The 22,326-nt window shown below is 36.6% G+C and overlaps 1 protein-coding gene across 3 annotated transcripts in view; it reads right to left on the bottom strand.

The window, feature by feature from the left end:
- Nucleotides 1-950: 950 nt before the first annotated feature.
- Nucleotides 951-22,326, bottom strand: part of ppp3cb (protein phosphatase 3, catalytic subunit, beta isozyme) — a 30,268-nt gene continuing 8,892 nt past the window's right edge. For 2 of the 3 annotated variants that reach the window (XM_056768998.1, XM_056768999.1), the window contains exons 2-14: nt 17,758-17,958; nt 15,796-15,920; nt 15,541-15,652; nt 13,832-13,977; nt 12,514-12,653; nt 10,876-10,953; nt 10,395-10,489; nt 9,604-9,729; nt 9,106-9,183; nt 8,801-8,885; nt 7,457-7,554; nt 6,769-6,816; nt 951-2,570 (exon numbers count right to left, since the gene is read on the bottom strand). In XM_056768998.1, the coding sequence (XP_056624976.1) occupies nt 2,392-2,570; nt 6,769-6,816; nt 7,457-7,554; nt 8,801-8,885; nt 9,106-9,183; nt 9,604-9,729; nt 10,395-10,489; nt 10,876-10,953; nt 12,514-12,653; nt 13,832-13,977; nt 15,541-15,652; nt 15,796-15,920; nt 17,758-17,958 (1,511 nt within the window). In that variant the 3' untranslated portion in view covers nt 951-2,391. The other variant, XM_056769000.1, reaches the window with a different exon arrangement.

The following is a 22,326-nucleotide window of genomic DNA, read 5'->3' as shown; positions in this document are numbered from 1 at the left end:
ATTATTTGAACCACATTTCCACATGAGAATGTTTAAATCCCGTTGTTGTGTAGATTGTATCGATAGGTGACAGACCAGCATATATAGGCCACACATAATAGCCTATATCATATTCTTTATGCACGATTTATACATGGACACAATGGATCCCAACGTCTGAGCCACTGAAAGCCTATAATATGAAAGTAAACTATTATTACAAGTTCCTCAAATCAACCTGAAAGATGAGATTAAAAAACAAAGGAAGACGTTTGGTCCCCACAATACATTTTCTTACCAAATTAGCTGGATCATTTTATTATAACAATTGCATGCCATAGGTTTTTAAATGACTTTTAATAAGAAACGTTTAGCACAACTTTAATGCTGATGATCAATTTAACATCCCTGTTGTAAGTAAGTTTACAGAAAGTAGTGTTTACAAAACGTTAGAACAGTTTATTGTCTTTGTGGTATAATGATGGGGTTGGTCCAGGAAGGAGGTGGAGACTCGGTTCCTTCTTCACTATAAATCCACTGCTAGTGTTTGAATACTTTATGACTGTCACTTTTAAAGGCATTTTTTTAGCTTAACAATCAGAGTGTTTTTTCTTACAATAGTGTGCTTAAGTTTAAGTTATGACAAAACTTTTTGTGAGCACTACAATGCCATTACATTCTGGCTCTTTACCCAAAGCATTTGATCCACTTTTAAAAGAGATAATAAATCACCCTGATATAAGATCAAACGCCTTTGAGATGTATTTCTCTAAAATAACAAAGAAATAATGGAGTGGTGGATGTGACCTTGACCTTTTTGTTGGCGTGAGATTTACATAGCCAACAAAGTGGGTGTTGGTTCATGATGCGTTTACACCTGCTGCTTGTTTTTGAGTTTTGCCTGCTCATCGGTGATGTCCCACAAATATAAAACTGCATTTTGCGCAAGTTCAATCAAACTGGAACTTCCGAAAGGTTCATGCATATTTTATTCAAGAGTAAAAAAAGAGATTTGTCCCATAGGGCATGCTCACACTGTCCGTACTGTAGATCAGAAAATAACGATGATCAAAATGAAGCCTCAGAGAAAAATACAAGATATAGAAGCACAAACAACCCATAAACATTGCCATTAGTTATAAAGTAATGAGAAACCAAAACGAGGATGAAAGGAAGTGGATTAAACCTCTTAATCATAATCATAATTAACGTTAACCAGAATATTGTATAGAATAATGAGCAGAATATACTTCTCCTTAAAAACGCGAGACACGTTCAGGTGTGTCCTTATTGGATTTACATTTTGAAATAACCATGCAGTCATGCTCTGGCAGCCCGGATGTCTTTTGCACAGAATTATACGTGTTCCTTCACACTACGAGATCATTTCTGTACATCGAAAAAGAAACGTACAAACACATGTCATAACACCTCATCTGAACCCAATTAACTGTACAGCGATGTATACGAACGGAAAACAAACGAACCATAAATACCTAAATAAATAAAGTGAACATAGGCTAAGTGATAACAAAACGATCCTTAAAAATATACGCCATTTATATACAAAATAAACTCCCATGGGTTACGCGTGGCAGGAGACCTGTTCAGTCTGGCGGACCTGTTTGAAACCATCCGTTGCATCAACCACCTCTCGCTGAATATTCCCGCTGATCTGGAGTGATGAGGAGGCGACGAGCTGTCAGACTCCGGGGACACGAGGAGTATAGTGCTGCCATAGCAACCGCAGCACGACGTGACGACAGCGCATTAACACGACGCAGCGAGCACGAAACGCGGTTGTTTGCGGATTGTTCGTAGTATTAACCTGTGTGAAGTGGTTTTGTTGAATATTACGTTCTCCGTAGGTTATACAGTATATCGATTAATAGTAGCAAAACATAGAATGGCAGGAAAATTGTTAATGAAGTTCCTCACACAAACTCAAGAATGGAAACACACGCTCCTCTGATTCACAACAAATAGAGCAACGGCCTCGTTGTGAACGAGCATTTGTGAAAACCTACATATCACATAATTATACAACACACGTCTCCGACGCACGCGCACACACATACATACACGCAAAAATGCAAACACGCATAAATCAACGTTTCTTCAGACAAACGTTTCCAGTGTTCATAGCCCCATATCCGTAAAACTACACGTCCCATCATGCAACTCTCGACAGCGCGCGATCCTCTTCACGGAAAGCGATGCGGTCGTTCCGTCCGTCTCGTCTGTTGCTGAGGCGTCTGAGCGTCAAGCAGGGAGTTCTGTCTAAATATATCACATAATCCATCTGCTACACAGACGGCGGCAGTAAAAATTAAGAAAGAGGGGAGAATTGCATTATGGGAGAAGGAGCAGGGACGAGCGAGGGAGAGGGGGAGACGCGGAGGAGAAGATGAATCACTGGATGTTGCTGTTGTCATCCGTGCCGTTGGATTCGGCCATGTTCATCTTCCCCATGGAGACGCCCACGCTGTTCACCACGTCTCGGCGGGGGGGCATGCGCTCGTTTATGCGGTCCAGACCCTTCGCCTCCTCGAAACTGGTGATCTTGTGCTGCGGAGAAAAGCCACGGATGGCTGAGAAAAAAACGAGAGAGAAATCAAAATCCATGACCTACCATGTGTGACAGAAAAAATGTGGAAAATCAACTGGTGATAATATATCATTTTATGTATTAGTGTTTGTCATATAAAAGAGATTTATCTTCATTGCTAGTTTTTATTTCCACATTTTTAGCCATGTCACTTCATTGGACCGGTTTATTTGTCAACTACCGACGTACACACGCGTCGTAAATCTCACAAAAGCTGGCAAGGACATGTCCATTTCATATTTTATTCCAATCTAAAGAAAATACATTTAGAAACGTAAAATGAAGCTTTTTTAGAAAATAATTATGCAGTGCACAATTCAAAATGCAATTTTTCAATTAAACATACTGACTTTGAAACAGGGAATAATGTATAAATTATAATAATAACAACAATAACCATAAAAACAATAGCAAAGTCTGAATAGAGAAGTATATAATATATATATATAAACTTATCTAGAATATAAAATGAAAAAGACAATGAAAATAATGCTATTTACAAATTAAAAGTTAAATTAAAATGTAAAATTATGGTGAAATATATTTATATATGGTGGTAGTATTTATTTGTGATTATTTGTTTATAAAAAACGTACTTTTTTAGAAATTTAGTAAATATATATAATCTCAATAATTTCTTTGATCTTTTACAATTAAAATAATCTTTTTTTTTCCGGAAATATTGAATGCAAAATATTGTTTTCTTGTGATTTTGTTAAAATGTGATATGGACATTTCCCTATTTACATACACACACACCTTTTAACACACCTTAAAAACACTTCACTTATCCACAACACACACATCACAGGTACAGAAAACAGCACAGTACAGAGGGGACAGTTGTGGCAGTGGTGATGAACGTTACAGCTCATCCCAAAATCCAAGATCTACTCAAAATTATTAGGACCGACTATGTTTCCATTAGAAAACAAACTCCTCCAAACTGTTTTGTGCACGACTGCTAATGTAAATGTAAAAGATTTTAATAACCCAGAGCCATTCTGATGGAAACATAGTGCTTCATCACAGTCAGAGATGATGTGAGGTCCTCTGTTGGGTTTGTTCTCAGACACCATACAATCATTTTAGCTTCTTACATCTTCAAACCTCTAAAAAGTTACTTCTGTAAACTTTGAGTTTCATTGAACAAAGCCATTTTTCAGAAGTCACATGATCCCTGCAGATAACCTGGTTGTGAAAGACCAAACCCAGAGTAATAGCCGGGGGGTGATCAGTGTTTGGGCGTGGTGCTGTAAGAATACCAGGGAAACTGTGAGAGACGGAGGGGGGAATGCACCCCCCCCGCCCAACCACCCACAGCCCAGATTCTTGCCGTCTGCGGAGTCGTTCTTAAACAGTGCTGATTTTGCATACTTAAGAATGCCTTCCGCTCGTAAATGGGAGAGAACAGCAGAGCAGAGACCAGCATTTGCATAAGCAGGTAGACACATGTGTGTGTGTATCTGTGAGAACTTGTGTCTACAGGATTACAGTTGAAAGAAAAAGAATGTGAACCCTTTGGGCTTACTTGGATTTCTTCATAAATTGGTCATAAAATGTCTTCTGATCTTCATCTAAGTCACAACAATAGAGAAACACAGTCTGCTTAAACTAATACCTCACAAACATTATACGTTTTCATGTTTTTATTGAACACAACATGTAAACATTCATAGTGCAGGGTGGAAAAAGTATGTGAACCTTTGGGTTTAATAACTGGTTGACCCTCCTTTGGCAGCAATAACCTCAACCAAACGTTTCCTATAGTTGCAGATCAGACCTGCACAACGGTCAGGAGAAATTTTGTACCATTCCTCTTTACAAAAGTGTTTCAGTTCAGCAATATTCTTGGGATGTCTGGTGTGAATCGCTCTCTTGAGGTCATGCCACAGCATCTCAGTCGGGTTGAGGTCAGGACTCTGACTGGGCCACTCCAGAAGGTGTATTTTCTTCTGTTGAAGCCATTCTGTTGTTGATTTACTTCTATGCTTTGGGTCGTTGTCCTGTTGCATCGTCCATCCTCTGTTAAGCTTCAGTTGGCGGACAGATGGTTTTAAGTTTTCCTGCAAAATGTCTTGAAAAACTTTGGAATTCATTTTTCCATCGATGGCAGCAAAGCAGCCCCAAACCATGATGCCCCCTCCACCATATTTCACAGTTGGGATGAGGTTTTGATGTTGGTGTGCTGTGCCTTTTGTTCTCCACACATAGCGTTGTGTGTTCTTTCCAAACAACTCAATTTTGGTTTCATCTGTCCACAGAATGTTTTGCCAGTAGTGCTGTGGAACATCCAGGTGCTCTTTTGTAAACTTCAAACGTGCTGCAATGTTTTTTTTGGACAGCAGTGGCTTCCTCCGTGGTGTCCTCCCATGAAGTCCATTCTTGTTTAATGTTTTCCGTAGTGTAGATTTGTCAACAAAAATGTTAGCATGTGCCAGAGATTTCTGTAAGTGTTTAGCTGACACTCTAGGATTCTTCTTCACCTCATTGAGCATTCTGCGCTGTGCTCTTGCAGTCATCTTTACAGGACGACCACGCCTAGGGAGTGTAGCAACAGTGCTGAACTTTCTCCATTTGTAGACAATCTGTCTTACCGTGGACACATGGACATCAAGGCTTTTAGATATACTTTTGTAGCCCTTTCCAGCTTTATGTAAGTCAACAATTCTTGATCGTAGGTCTTCTGAGAGCTCTTTTGTGCGAGGCATGGTTCACATCAGACAACGCTTCTTCAGAACAGCAAACTCAAAACTGGTGTGTGTTTTTTATTGGACAGGCCAGCTTTAATCAACACATCCAATCTCATCACATTGATTGGACCCCAGGTTGGCTGATTCCTGGCTCCAATTAGCTCTTGGAGAAGTCATTAGCCTAGGGTTTCACATACTTTTTCCACCCTGCACTATGAATGTTTACATGTTGTGTTCAATAAAAACATGAAAACGTATAATGTTTATGCGGTATTAGTTTAAGCAGACTGTGTTTCTCTATTGTTGTGACTAAGATGAAGATCAGAACACATTTTATGACCAATTTATGAAGAAATCCAAGTAAGCCCAAAGGGTTCACATACTTTTTCTTTCAACTGTATGTGTGTTCTTAATTACATAAACAGCATTGTATGTATCTTGTATATTTCTATTAAAAGTATTGTAGTATACATAACATAATAGAATATATACATAATGTACATTTTCTGTCCAGGCTTGCCTTACGAAAATTAACCATGTTTTTATTGTGGTACAAGTGTTTTTTTACCATGGTTTGTGTACCATGTTTTTTTGGTGCATTGATTACTTAGGGCAAAACCATGGTTTTACTACAGTAACCTTTCCTTACTATGGTTTTTACAAAAACATGGTTTTCAAAACCGTGGTTATTTTGTTATAACCATTGTTTTACTACAGTAACCATGTTTTTTTGGTTTTAACTGTAAACCATGTTTTTTCAATTTTAACCATAGTGAACCATGGTAAATTTTCGTAAGGGTTGGAAACACATCCCTGATAGCACACATACATCTGGTTTACGTCTGTTTGACGTCTGCAATTACATCTGCAAGACATCTAAAATACATAGTTTGCTCATCTGCAATATGTCTCGGAGACGTCTGCTGTTAGACCTCATATAGACGTAAGATGTCTGTGAGATGTTTATGGTTTGGAATGGATGTAAAGCTGCTCTTTCTAAGATGTTTAGCAGATGTTTTTACGCAGCAGATTTCCAGATCTTTAGCAGACGTATTACATACGTTCAGACGTCTCCGAGATGTATTGCAGATGAGAAAAATATGTATTGTAGATGCCTTGCAGATGTAAATGCAGACATCAATGGGACGTAAGCCAGATGGACTGTGCTATCTGGGATGTTATACAATTAACCAATATTATTAGTCAAAAGTTGTTTGACTCTGTTTGTGTGATCTTTATTTTGCATTCATGGTACATCACACGTCTCAATATTTTATATCAAACATGCTAGTCTGATATCTACACAAACACCTGTGTTTCTTTATGTGTGCGACCGTGTGTGTGTGTGCAATACACAATCCCTGACCAGTCATAGTGCCCACACGCTCAGTTAGCTGGCCTGCTCTGTCTAGCTAGCTTGCGTGTTACGGTGGTTGCTATGAAACATCCGCGTAGCGTAGAGTGAGAGAGAGGCCGGTCAGTGTTTACCTTCTGAGTCCTCAACTGGCTCGATGGCTTCAATGGCTTCAATGGTAGCTGAAGAGTCACGGACAGACAGAGAGAGGAGAGAGAGGAAGGATGGATGGGGGGTTTATTGTGACAGTCATGCACGGAGCATTAGCTGCAGAGTAGCCGCTGCGGGCCGTTAGCGGTTAGCAATAGCGGCACCTGGTTCCTGTGTGCGCCTTCACGTTTCAGATGGCTTATTACCGATAAGAATGAAGAAAACAGAAGTGTCTGACTAAAAAGAGGGCTCAACAAAACTGTATCTGCGATTCAGTCTGAAAGTCTAAGTGACCTCGAAAGAAACCCTTTAGAAAAATGAACCATGGTTTTACTATGGTAACCAACGTTTTTAAGTTTTACAATAACCATAAGTTAATACTTTAGTATTTGAAGTAAAACTGTGGTACTAGAATCTGCAAGTTACCATGGCTACACTGTTAAAAATGTAGACCAATTTCAGCTGCCTTCAATTTTTAAGTTAAAAGAAATTAACTTTATGAGTCAATTTAACTTAAATTCCGTTGAACTGATAAAAAAATTCAACTAGATTTTCAAAGTCAGTTCAATATAATCTAAATTCAAGTAGTTTTTTTTAAACTGTTCTACACGTTTAATAAAATAAAACCATGGTTTATTTTTAAATTGGGAAATGTTTGGTTTTGTAACTCACCGCTCTGCAAGGTCTGTTTTCCTCCAGCCAGGACACCGCTGGGCAGCATACCGGTTGGGGTCAGTCCTTTCAGGGTTAACACATTCTCACTCTCCTCTCTGTTGAAACACAATTAGAGTCAACCTTTGTGCTATCTATGCTATTTTGGTAAAAAAAATCTTATTTTATTTATTAATAAACAAAACAGGGGTACTGTGCTCTACAGAACCACCATAAATTAGAAGTACATGAACAACACATAATTATAATAACAATAATAAAAAAAGACATAAAAAATGTAACTAAATCTAAACTTAAACTACATTTTCTCTCCCAGGCTTTTTAAACTCATATACAGAACACAGGGATCGTGGAGATTATTGGAGTTTATTCCATAGTCTCGGTCCAACGAGTCACGTTCGAGGCCCTCACAGAGTGTAATTGTTTGTGAATCGTAGGCCTGAGTTGAAGTCAGATAAATAAGAAGGCGCAAACCCATTTAAAGGTTTAAAATCTAAGAGCAATAAAAAAAAAAAACACTCTATAACGCACCGGCAACCAATTCAGAGCCATTAAAAATAAGGGTGGTTTGGAATTGTATAGGCCTATTCCATTTTGTTTCTTCACTTTTGGGGCCATTTGCATGTAAGCTAAATGGCATGCCTGGTTTAAAACATGTCATCTATGGATTAAATATCTCATAGTTTTAGAAAAGCATGTACAATATTAGTACATTGTCTTCTCATAAAGAACAAAGGATGAAAACTTTTTTTTAAATGGTTTCAATTTGATGCAGTTGTCATTCTTATTTTTTCTATTTAGAAACTGATTATAATTATAGGCTGTATCATTTTCATGCTTTGTATCGCTCATATAGACCTACATCTAGCGAAAAACCTGATACACACTTGCTATGGCATTAATACCAGTTATTTTATAGACGGTTTCAGCAGCACCAACATAAACAAATGTTATGGCCCAAATTAACTTCTGTTACACGTCCGCGAAGAATCAACAACTGTGGGGTAGTTTCATTTATTTTAATACTGTTAATATACAAAAAATATAAATATGAATTGATATGGATTAAATAAAAAATAAATTGTTATATTATCACCAAAACAGACCGGAAGTCCGATGACAGTCTCATATTTTGTCTTTCCAAGTTTTAATTGTCAGTTTGAATTTCTTAACTTTCTAGCTGCTTTGCCACGATACAAAATTATGAAAATAGAAATGATTTGAAATTTATCATGAAACATTTTTCTGCTGTCATTCCCCAATGAAAAGAAGCACACAAATTTTAGCTTCGCTTGTAATTGTGTTGTGTTTTTCTATGAAATGTCCAATTCCTTACAGACTCACCGCAAGACTGAGAACATTTTAGCCATTTTGCCGATGGCACGAATCTTGTTCCTGATAACTTCCTTACGGGCGGCCGCTGCATTAGCTGAGGAAAAAACATTTAGAACAGAGTTCACCTATCAAACCTTTATTTAGAGAATGACAAATATTCAGTATTGTACTGACTGTGAATAGTTTCTACTATACAATTTTTATATACATTCAAATCACATGTGCACAAACCGTAAGAAAATATACAATACAAATTTCAGTTTTTATCTGAAATGTGCATGTTTTTCATAACGTAAGCAATCGGTGGTCCTCACCATCAAAGATCTCCTCTCCATCATTCATGAGCTCATCGTCTGAACAGATGCTGAGAACATTCACCAACATCTCTGTCACTGTGAAGGGGTGAAAGGTCAAAAAAGATCTTGACATTTCCAATTTGTACAAGTACTTTGACGACAACAACGACATCAAAAGAACTGTGATTTTAGTATCTCCTGAATTTAATCCTTTGATCTCTATTAGATTACTTTTAATTATCATCCATTTGCAATTTCTTTTTTACCTCATTCTGGTTCTACCTGTTGAGGCAGTGAATAGAAATGTTGTAAGAAATGTTGTAAGCACTTCAAGAAAATGGTGTGTTTTTTGTACACACCCAGAATGTACCGTATGAAGTGTAAGGAATTTGTGTGAACACAAAAAATGTCTCCCATACATCGATGTCTTGCTGCTTTAAACACAAGAGCTCATATTTATACATTTATCTTCCCCTGAACAAAAGACGTGTTCGAGAACACATTCTTGGTTCCCACCTTTCTCTCCAACAAAAGGAAGAGACCAAGTGAAGACGTCCATGAAGTTGGGCAGCCAGTACGGGTGTGGGGAGCAGTTGAACTGTCGTATGTTCATCACATTGTTTTCATATTTAAGCACAGCCGCTGGGGAGAAGCAAACATCAAGAACATGAACATCAAGCGTGTATCAGTCACTCTCGACACATGCATGCTATATAAAGAACTCAACTAAAACAACACTAGCACTTTGTTTTTGCCGAGTGTGGAGTGTTTACTTTATACATCTCACATAACAGGTTTTTTATGGGTGTGCAATTTCGTGTAAATCTCAACCTTACAATGTAAAAATTTAGTTTTTACCAAAGGTTTTTATTCTAACAGTAGAGATATCAACATTTGGGGGTTCAAATACCCATTTCAGGTCCCAAATTTGAAAGCGTTTTTTTTATTTTTTATATTTTTATGATGTTTAAAACTCTATCAACAAGGGTTCAGTAAAATATAAACAAATGGTTCAGTTTATTGGTCACAAATACATTCACTGAGTGTTTTTATATCACATCCATGATTCAAAATGCCACATCCATAACGCTGGATTTGCCTGGGTGTTTTCACAAGCCTGTCTAGAACATATCAGGTTCATATTTTATGACAACATTATAAATATAGATATAAGACCGGTATTGACTTTATTTTATTATTTCCTATAAATTAAGCATAGTGATTTAAAATAGTGAATACATTTTATTTTATTTGATATTTAAGTTGTGTGTTCTGTACTTTGTTTAGTCCGTTCGCTGAATTCAGACCTTTATTGTTGTAAACGTCCAGGTAATTTGGAGCAGAAAAGATGGTGATGAGAGAGGGAAATCCTGTGCTCTGACTCTTTCTGTACATACGGTAACTGAGAGAGAGAGAGAGAGAGAGAGAGAGAGAGGGAGGAGGAAAATAGAGAAAGTCCATCAAAGTTACAAAAGATGAATTAAATCCTGTTAGTGTCTGCTGGAAAATAAGTGTGTGTAGCCAATGTGACAAACTAAAGACTGGCTAATTGTAATTTCTCAAACATATACATTTAAAATCCTGACCAACTTCATACGATTCATAATAATACTTTAGCAATAATACTAAAGTAATTTTTATGCATTTATTGTGAAGAATGTATTTGTACTTTTGATTGTATATGACTATACTGTACTTAAAACCTTAGTACTAATATTGTGCCTTATTGAAGTGCATTGACTACTGTACTCTTATGATCACATGTGATGATGTGTGGACTGTCCTTACCCAGCATCCTGAGCTTCATGTGCCCTGATGACCGACAGTAAGTTGTTGGTCTGTAGAAATTCGCACACAGCAGGATAGCTGTAAACAATGAGCAAACAATGTGATGAAACACTTATTAAGCTTTTTTGCTTATTACATAGAAAATACGTTTAAAACTAAATTTAACACAGGCATTTAACAAGAATTATGGAGATTATTCTGTACAGTAGAGTAAATTAGTGTTAAGCTTGTAAACACAGATCAGTGCACTATAGCAGTGTACAATCTGTATTATTGCAACTTTCAACTACGAGCCATTAGAGGGCAGCAGTGGTGTAAATGTGAAGGGCCACAATACAAATCTTTATTATACTAACCGCAGATACAGTAAATGAGAGCACAGTAATTCTGTTCCTGTACTGTGTTGTATTTAGAGTCTTATTGATTATTAAGGAAAACGTCTTTTTGAAAGTGATAGCTCACCCAAAAATGAAAATTCTGTCATAATAACTTATCAAACCTGTATGACTTTCTTTATCTGCAGAACACAAAAGATTTTCTAAACAAAACTGGTATCCAAACAGCACCGGCTGCCATTCACTTCTATTGTGTGGACCCAAAACAAATGCAAGTTCCGATTAACACTTTTGATTACATTTTTCCTGTTGATTTTAGATGATTTTACAGGTTGAAGCTACAGCTGTATCCATCTAGTATGAAATATATGAAATGTTAAATAACAAGATAAACTGAGTTGGTTGATGTTTTACCTTGGCGTTGAACAAAAAAGGTGATGTAAAAACGGAAAGCCATTATTAATATAAGATATTGAAAATAATGAGCCTATGAGAGGCTTAAAGCATCGTGCACACACACGTTTCATTGATTTTTGACGCCTTCATATGATGTGAAAACGCGAGAGCATTCTGGGATATATTCACACCTCATGCTCTCATTCACAGCCTCCTTAACATTTTTTCCGGTTCTATTACAAATTAGCTTCTATTCCTTCTCCATTTTTTACAAACTCCGCTCTACAACTACCCATCTTTTCCTCGATGCATTCTCTATTGTGTCTCCTATTTCTCGCTTCATCATTTCTCTCTCCCGTTCTCAGATTTTCACTATATCTCCGTATCTTCATATCTCAGCGGATCTGGCAGTAGTAGCCAGTTGTCATGGTAACGGCAGAGTGCAGATTCCCATGAGGCTGTGGGGATTTTGTGCTGTGTTGAAGCTGGTCACTTTGGACTGCTTTACAATTCCAATTAAATTCACACCGCGCTTTCCCGATCCTCCGCCGCTGGAGTTTCATCTGAAGATTCCTGCAGATGTCTCGGTCATGTGAAGTTAACGTATCGAGTCTCTCAAACCTTCACAAAAGAATCATCTGTGCTGCGAGAGAGTCTCAATGTAATCTCAATGACGTCTATGACAGACGATGAAGATGTATAAGAGATCTGATTTGTCATTTTTCTATTCTTTGGGTTCTGCTTTCTCTCTCTGGTGTGATTTAAAATCCTGCGCGTCCTGCGCATCTCACCATCCCAGAATGACCACAAGGTTACCTCTGTATAAATATACAGCTCTGTTTTTTCATCTTGCATTCTTGGAATCTGTCTTCTCGAATCTAAATGTTGAGATTAAGGTGTTGTTTACCTGTAGAAGTAAGAGCATCCACGGACACTGTTGTGGCTAAAGTAATCTTGGCTCTTTTCATTCCCAAAGTCCTCCAACGGATCGGACCACAATAGATCACACATGGGGCCAAACGCCGGGGGTTCTTTAAACCTGTCCAACTGACAGACAGAAAGTAAATAATGATTATAAAGACTCCGTGTTTGTGCTTTGCCGGAGCACTGTTGTAGAAAGTAAATGAGAAGCATAAGGAGGGATTTATAGAGGATCAGTCAAACGTCTGTTGACAGAGCCCAGTCTTAAAGCTAAAACGTGAAATATCCAGAGACTGCTCAGTACGGCCAGAGGAACATGAACCACACGCTATTATACCGAACATATAAAATCCATTAAAAGCTATCTTCTATGAAGAAGATTATAGTAATGCCTTTAAATACTTTACACCCTGGACAAGGTACAATAACCGTTATACGCACTGAAAAGACATTCACACCTAGAACATTTTTTTACAACCACATGTGCACTAACAGAGAGTTAAAAATATACAACGTTTGTTATTCTGCACACTTCTGAAAAAAGCTTAAACCTGACTTAACTTTAAACCGTGTGGAAACATGCTGTTATTTGTTAAGAAGGTTTTTGCAAAGGGGTAAAGTATGTGCAGTATAAAACATGCAATAAGATAACCCCAGATGACACTAACCCAGGGTGAAAGGGGTAGGTAATAAAAAATAATAAACGTTTCTTTATTTTCTATAGGACTTGTAAATGCAGATTTCATGTGGCATCTCAAACTGCTTTACAAGAATAGAAAAATACATTCAAGCAGAGAATACAGAATTATATAATATTTTTGGCACTATTACAAAATAATCACGTAAAAGCTACCTTTAAAAATATTTGTTTCATGAGATTTATAAACACTAATTCCACAATAATCCAGATTTGACTTTTTTAAAGTCAAAGTAATTGATTGTCATATGCACATTTACTGTACAAGTACTATAAAAAAAAGACAGAATACAACACACAACACAACAAGTTACACAAAATTATACATATCGCTGCTGTCCTTCTGAAACCTTATATCTCCATATTTTGTGATATTTATATTTGCCATAAATCATTATTATTAGTCAGCCTTTATTTTTGTCACAGGGTGCAAATATATAACCAATAAAAGGTATTAAAAAGTCCTTGTCAACTTTGAAAACACAGTATTTAATCATTTAAACAGTACAGTGTATTTCCATTTCCTTAAATTTTTTGGACATCTAAGGTTTCAGGAGAACAGTCTCGATCTGTACACAATTTTTCAAAGAGTAATAATCTCTCTCACTCTCTTGATGTCGTCTAACGTGTGGATCTCTGGAGACAGTCCGCCGTGAACACACAAAAACTGCTGATTCATCAGTGCAGCCAGAGGCAGGCAGTCAAACGCATCCATGCAGATGTCATACACCTGCTCAGAGTATTTGATTTTACCTAAAAGACAAAGACACGGATATCACCTGCCTGCTAGGAGCATTTGTTTTGATCTGCACTGCAAAAAGCTGTATTTAATCCCTATTTTTGTTCTGTTTTGTTTGGCAGCAAATATTTGAACATCCCTTTAGCATGGTACATGAAAATTCAGAATCAACACTGCATAAAAGGAAAAAAGTTATTTAATAAAGATTTTGTGCATCTCCAGAAAATATTAATGAGTTTTCTCCATCAATAAAATAAATCATTGATTATACTTAAGTAAAAACAATCTGCCAATATTTACAAGAAAAACAAACTTACAAGAACTGCTCTCTGAAAACAAGCAATTTAAATGCAATTTCGCTTTTCTGCTACCTTGTCTTGTTACGATTACCTTTAAACTTTGCACTGAAAAGTATGACAAAGATTTAAAAAAATGAATGGATGAACAGAGAGAAGTGGAGATGATGGTTGTGTATGGAGTAATGTGATCGTTCTAGAACAGATGCGATCGCTCTTGTTTTGTACATTTAGAAATGAAGTGAGCTTGTTTAGAAGGCTTTCTTTCCTCTGTATGATTGTAATTTGTACATTAAGCTTCTGCATTCATTCATTTACACGTTCAGAGGACGAGAGCGAGAGAGAAAGAGAGAGAGAGAGAGAGAGAGAGAGAGATGTGTGTGAGACATTCTGTGCTGTGTCAATCTAACTGCTCCAAATCTACCAATCTGTTCAGCCACATCACTGCACCATCCTGCTCACTCTCTCTCTCTCTCTCTCTCTCTCTCTCTATCTCTCTATCTCTCTCGTTTGTTTTACACACACATTAATGACAGATTAACCCTTTCAGTGGACTAGATTTCTTTCATATATACAGTAAGCCCCTGAAATGGACCTAAGGTTGTCATTATTCAGACATTAAAGAATCAATCAAGTTGCTTTGCGTGTGTATTGTGCACTACATTTATTGGTACTTTTAGTGTGTGCTTGCCTGTTATAGAAATCATAAAAACTGTTTTTGTAGGAAAAGAAGGGCATGAAAAGTCTTCATAATTTCCCTTTTTTATTTAAAAGAAAAACACACATGCTTTGTACATCTGGGTATACAATTCCATCACATTGTACTTGACATATTAGAGGTTTAGGTTTATTTTGAACAAAAAAAGTGTATGTTTTACATTACGGCAAAGCAAAGTTTTGTGTGTGTTCTGTCTGTCAGCAGATGGTTAAGCAGGGCACCCACTCCTGCTCACTTCTCTCTTTGGGGAAATCAGACTTGCGGGCTCTCTGGGCCCGACATTAACAGGCAAATTAATTTCCTGCTAATCATACTCTCTATCTCTCTTTCTTGATCTCTTTATTTATCTCTCTCTCTCTCTCTATGTTTGACAGTAGACTTCTCTAGAAAAAGACATGCATCATAGGAGAAAAGAGCAGGAGATGAGAAGAGACGGGAGGAGTTTTAAGGTGAACTGTTGTGTTTATAAGAAATCTATCTGTAATATATGTCTGCAACCCTGTTACTAAAGTGTCAGATGAATAGTGAAAAGAGGAGTTTGAGAGGATGAAGACAGAACTCACATTCTTGTTTAAAAGTGAAGTATTCAGTCAAGTGTCTACATTCATGGTTTCCCCGCAGTAGAAACAGAGTCTTTGGGTAGAGGATTTTCAATGACCAGAGGTACAGGACACACTGTAGTAAGAGAGACAGAGATGCTGTCACAGATCAAGAAGTGAATAACAGTGTAGAAACTGATAGTTAAGCAGAAAAGTTTGGGGCTTTTTCTATTAAAGAACTTGTTGGTATGAAAAGAACCCTAGAAAGTGAGCACTAACCTCAATACTGAAGTACCCTCGGTCCACGTAGTCACCTAGGAACAGATACCTAGTTGTCGCAGGAGATCCGCCAACCTCAAATAACTTCATCAGGTCAAAGAACTGCCCGTGGATGTCCCCACACACTGTAATGAAACAAAAGACTTAAACATCAGACCACATGCTTTATTTACCAAAGAATGATTAAAACATATTTGTTAAGTATTAGATTAAACGAATTAAACTTGAAGATCTGTCATCTACATTCATCTATATACAGCTTGCTTCCAACAATCCTCTCAAAGAGAGAGAAACAGAAAAGAACAACAGAAACGGCTGAAGATGAAGTGAATGTTTATTTCAAATGGAAGTCGGCCACCAGCTGAGGCACCAGAAATGCATGCTGGGAAGGATGGGGTGGAGTAAAGGTTCGGTCTCAGGTGTGAGGGCGCTGAGAGCGGGAAAAGGTTCCCGTGGACGGGTTCTCTGTCTGTTCAATTATGACATTTTTATAGCTGAGGAGCAGCATCTTTGTTATGGGTAACATCAAGCTGCTTGACACATTGACTCATGGGAAATTAAAGATATAATGTGGGTTCGGGTGGTCTTTACTAATGGCCTCAGCTAACGATGTCATTTATTCTCTCAGCCCACAGGGTCAAAGAGTAATACTAAAACGTTTTTTTTTTACTTTTAACCTTTGCCTGAAATAATTTACATTAGTATGCAGACTTATCTATGTATACATTAATGTATGTGGCATATACTGTACTGCCGTGAAAAACCACACTATTTTGTTTTTCTGAATTCACTATAAACAGATATGCGTTTAGGTCAAATTATAATTATAAATGGAGGTGGGAGACATCGTCGCTATGATAAAAGAGAGGATTTGGACAGATTATTGAAGACAGATAGTAATATTAAAGACATATTAAATAAAAAAATCAGACTATTTTAAAATCAGTTTTTAAAATGTACTATTTATAGATATGTGTTTAAATAAAATTAGATATTTTGTTATTCTGTTAACTACTAATAAAATTTCTCACAAATTTAAAATTGTTTCTATTTGCATTTATTTGCAGTAAATGAAAATCAGGTTTCAGACCTCAAATACAGCAAAGATAAACATTCATTTTCATTTTTAAGCAATACAACAGTAATATTTGGACATGTTTTTAGGAAAAGTTAAAAATATTTTTCTGTGTAATAACCTGGATTTTAATCACATTTTTCATGTGCCTTGTCATGCTGTCAGTTTTTCACATTGCTGTTGGATGATTTTATTTCATTCCTGAGGTTTGGTTTTATTGAAATTAATCAGACACTGGACTGGAATGACCACAATACATCTAGAAATGCTGAATAAATTAACATTTGGAATTGTCTCTTAATTTTTCCACGGCTGTATATACAATTGTATAAATAGCCGTATATAATTTATGTCTTTACTTTTTTAATAATATTTTATAAGTGTTATTATTAATTAAGACATATAAAAAATGTAGTAATCATGTTGAATAGTTGTACTTGGAGTGTAAACTACTCAGCTTTGTGAAAAATGAAAAGAAGCTTGGCAAAAAATGATAAAAAAATGAAGGAAATGTTTTGTTTTCTATACATTATCTTGTATATTAGAATAAATATAATATTCCCTTTTTGACAAAAAATTTGACTAAATAACTTATAAGTTTTATCTGTTTTGTACCGTACACCTTATTTTTGGATGGTTTAATCTAACCCGAGGGAGCAATTAAAGCAAAGCTGATAGAATTAAAGCCAAAATGAGGTCATCTTATAAGTTCAGAGGGTATATGATCACTAAAAATGTTGTCTAGATAGCCAGCTAAATAGGTTTTTAAAAACAGAGCCCTTTCAATTCAGCTCCTTATATTACATACATTTTTGATGAGTTAATGCAAGCTTTAAGATTAGGAAAACATCAAACAATGTAATGCTATAAAAACATCTGACAGTAACCTGTGACCGGAGCCTCTATGTCCAGCATTGTTTTCTCCTGGCGCAGAATGGCGGCGCCCTCATTAATGATGCGCAGGGCGACGGGTTCCTCCACACGGCCCTCTTTAGTGAGGTGAGCCTTCAGCAGGTCCACGCGAGGCTTTCCTTCACAGTCGAACACCTCGCGCATTGTTAACCTGTGGCTCAGCGGAAATGGCACCGCTGCAGAGAGAGAGCAAATAAAACAATGATCATTGCTGTGCAGTGCAGAATGCAGAGAGATACACAAGTTGTAAAAGGTGTAAAGCACTAATTCGATACACAAATGCCATCACACCTCGTCTGCAATGTGCCCTTACGTAAAAAAAAAGGTTGGCAAAGGTTGGCTTTTCACCAGTGAAGCGCATCACACACACACTGAGTCATAGCAGCCCACATGCAAACCCATTTCAACATCCAAAGATGTGTTTTCCAAAAATATTTTTCAAGCGTTTGAGCTACACAGACATGCTGCGGTGGCCAAAACAGCAACTGTGAACTTGAATCCAGTGAAAATAGGTTAGTCTGTATATGTGACCCTTCAGACAAAAACATCTCCGCCTTTCATCACTTCCACAATTCACACTCAAACGACTGTTGTTGCTCAGAGATTGCTCTAACATTGTTCACAGAGCTAACGGAGTTCTTTCTTTCGTCTGTGGAACACAAAGAAGATATCTTGAGAAATGTCTCTGTGGTTTTGTGTACATACAATGAAAGTCAATGGCCGCCAATGTTGTTCAGTTACGGTCTTCAGAAGACCTTTTTTTATGTTCTTCAGAAGAAAGTCAAGGGGTTTGACATGATGAGGATGAGTAAACAATGACATTTTTTTTATATATTTTGGGGTGAACTATCTGCTTAACGTATCCCATTATGAGTTTCCTATCCTTCAAGTATTTTTGTGTGCATTTTGGTAATTGTGACTAATACATGCATACAATTATTGGATTTCTTGCAAACATTTTTTTATGAAGGTTAAGCTTTTCTACTGTGTTGTCACATATTTCTTTTTATGAGAATGTGTAAATGTTGCTCACGTGCCTGTGAATGCTTGTGAATTGGGCTGTGTGTGTGTCAGTGCTGTGTATTTGCCTGAGGAAAAAGTGTTATGTAAGAGATCTTTGCTGCATACCGCACTTCAATAATACACCCATACTGCTACATAAAGACACACACACAATAACAAATAATATACTGAGATAGATGAGAATGAGACATTTATTCTAAACCTGTACGTAAACAACCTCTCTCTTTCTATGCATCTCATAATGTTCTTACCCGCAGTGGCAAATGAGATCTCTTTGATGTCTCAACTGCTTCTCCTACACATCACTGCGATTACCATGTCAAAGTCTTAATGGTTATATATTTCCATATATACACATTTCTCATCATGGTGTTGCAATACTAGATGATCCAAGCAAGCACTGTTATCCACCGTAAATAAAAGTAGATCCACTGGTTGTGCATTTTGTTAATAATACCAAGGTCATGGGGTTACACATACTGACCAATGTATGGATTCTGTCTTTATTTACTCACCCTCAAATTGTTTGAATAAAACAGAGAAAGATATTTGGAGGATTGCTTGTATCCAAACAATTCTTGGCCACCATTGACTACCATAGTATATGAAAATTGCAATATAAATTTCTTTATTCCGTTGAACACGAAAGAAGATATTTTGAAGAATGTCGGAAAGAAAACAGCTCTGGGGCACTTTTGAATACCATTGTAAAATAATTCTACTATGGTAGTCAGTGTTGACCAAGAACTGTTTGGTTACAAGCATTCTTCCAAATATGTTTCTTCTGTGTGTATCAGGACAATAAAATTTATACCGATTTACTCGAGGGTGAGCAAATGATGACAGAATTTTTATTTTTGGGCGAACTGTTCCTTTTTAATAATACAAAGGTCCTCTTAAAGGGATAATCACCCAAAAATAAAACTTCTGTCATCATTTAATCACCATCACATTGTTCCAAACATTTATACATTTCTTTGTTCTGCTAAACATAAAGTAAGATATTTGGAAGAATGTCATTAACCAAATCTCATCTCCCATTCATAGTGTTTATTTTTCCAGCTATAGAGGTGAATGGAATATGATATCTGTTTGGTTACTGACATTCTTCCAAATATCTTTCCTAGTGTTTAGCAGAACAAAGAAATTAAATTAGATTTGGAATAACTCGAGTATGAGTAAACGATGTCAGAATTTAATTTGTGAATTATCCCTTGAAATGTCACTTTAGATTAAGGCATACGTGTTAACATTGTCCTCTGGGCTACTTATAGCAGCACACAATATACAGTAGATATTTAAATAAATTCCTTGTGAATAAGCATACTGCACGCTGGACTCATTCTGAACATGAGAATAATTCCTGTCTCATGGATACAGTCATACAGCGACGGCTACACACAAGCCTTCCCATGTCAATAAACACACACACAGAGCTCATCTTTTCACAAGGATTTTGTGCAAAGAAAACACGCAGGATAAAACTCGACACGTGTCAGATAATAAACCACAACAATGCAACGCAATTCCATGAATCATTGATCACAGAGCTGGTTCACAACACAATGTGAGCTAAATATAACACTGCTGTTACAAGATGGGAAACTCGACCGCCCCACACACTTTACAAGCTTAAACAACAAATACACACGAGCAGTTAACACAGTACGTTACGTCAAATTGTCTTTTAGGTTTTGTCGTCGCTGCTTTTGATCAGTCATCATTTTCTCAAAGGTACAAATATTCAATGTTTATTTTCATTAATGCATTTGGAAACGCTGGCTTGAAGCATATTTAAAGGGATAGTTCACCAAAAATGACAATAATTTGATCATTTACTCGCATTCTTGTCATTTCATGCCTATATGACTTTCTTCTGCAGAATACAATAAACGATGTTTTGAAGAATGTTTTTAACCAAACAACACTGAACCCCATTGACTTCCATTGTATGGACACTAAACCACAGAGACATTTCTCAAAATTCCATCTTTTTTTCCAATGAAGGATTCGTTTAGTATAGACGCTTTAAATGTCTGTGACGAATATGATTTTAAATGAATGTGGGTGAATTTATAAGGGCAAAATTTTTCTATCATATGTGTTGCCTTGAAATTAAACTTTGCGCTGCTAACACAATGAGCAAATGATCTGTTTTGAAGTGATAGTTCACGGAAAAATAAAAAATATTTCGTCATTAAAAACCTGTATGATTTTCTTTCTTCCGATGAACACAAATGGAGATATTTGGAAAAATGGCCCCCATTTTTGGGTGAACTTTGAATGATATAAGATGATAAAAGCTGCATGCACAACCAATATAGATGGTTTCAGCAGATGCACAGGTCTGGCCTGAAGTAAACTTCTAGTCTGTGTTTGGTTATAATATAAAAAATATTTAATTTTTATATATTTTATTGTATATAAGTTGTTTTAAATGACACTTAATCTACGCAACAGCTTTTGATTTGAGTTCTACCAGAAGTTAAGTCTGGCCCACGTAACATTTGTTAAAGTTGTTACTGCTTAAACCATCTGTAAAAGAAAAAATATATATATATATTTTTCTTTGCATGTCACACCGCACAGGCCATAAACGTGCACAAGTAAACAAAGTGATCAGTAATGTCACTCACAGGTCAAGATGATTTCTGATACAATGTTTCACGAAAAGAAGCTTCACTTTTATTTGTACTTGTGCTTTAAATTTCTTAATGCTGACCCACGTGATAGTGTGTTTGGGATGTAGAGGGTCAGGACAGGACAGGACAGACAGCGTCATTGTAAGGTCATGATAACTGACCCATGAGTGTGTGTGTGTTATATCCTCCAGCTGCCGAGACAGATGCCAAGACTCTTTCCACATCAACACAAGACAAACACACACTTTGCCTTACTCAGTCAAATGCACACGCATAAATACAAATGCAGATACTTATGTACATCCACACAATTTACAATGATTGAAACAGTTTTAACATGAGATTGCCTGACCTGTATGAATGACTCCAACCATACAGATGCAATCTACAGCTTTGAAATGGAGCTCATGCAGGAGATGTTTTTGTTGAATTCATTTTTCATTCTGTCAACTGCTTAACAGCATTTTGTTCAGAGTATGTTCAGAGCTTGGTTATATTTATTATGAGTTTTGGTTTACAAAATAAAAAAATGTTTGCACAGCATTCGGAAACATGGTTGAAGTAGTTTAACATGGCCACATAAAATAACTATGGTTATGAACATCTATTAAAACTGAGCATTATGAACTTTACATTGTCATAATTACTGTATATAGACCTCTTCGGACATAGTGAACAATGCAGATTCAACACTGGTCCAGAAAAACCTCCAGTAACGCTTTACTTAAAGCATATTTGTACAATGCATTATAAAAGTGTTTTTTTTTGTATTAATTATGCCTTGTTATGCACCTTTTAATACACTGTAATATCTTATGAATAATTGTAACTACAGTTATTACATTATAACACTCATCGATTCATTCATTTGGTTTTAAT

The sequence above is a fragment of the Triplophysa dalaica genome, chromosome 16 (genome assembly GCF_015846415.1).
Source record: "Triplophysa dalaica isolate WHDGS20190420 chromosome 16, ASM1584641v1, whole genome shotgun sequence".
Taxonomy (NCBI): domain Eukaryota; kingdom Metazoa; phylum Chordata; class Actinopteri; order Cypriniformes; family Nemacheilidae; genus Triplophysa; species Triplophysa dalaica.
This window is presented reverse-complemented; position numbering and strand designations above follow the sequence as displayed.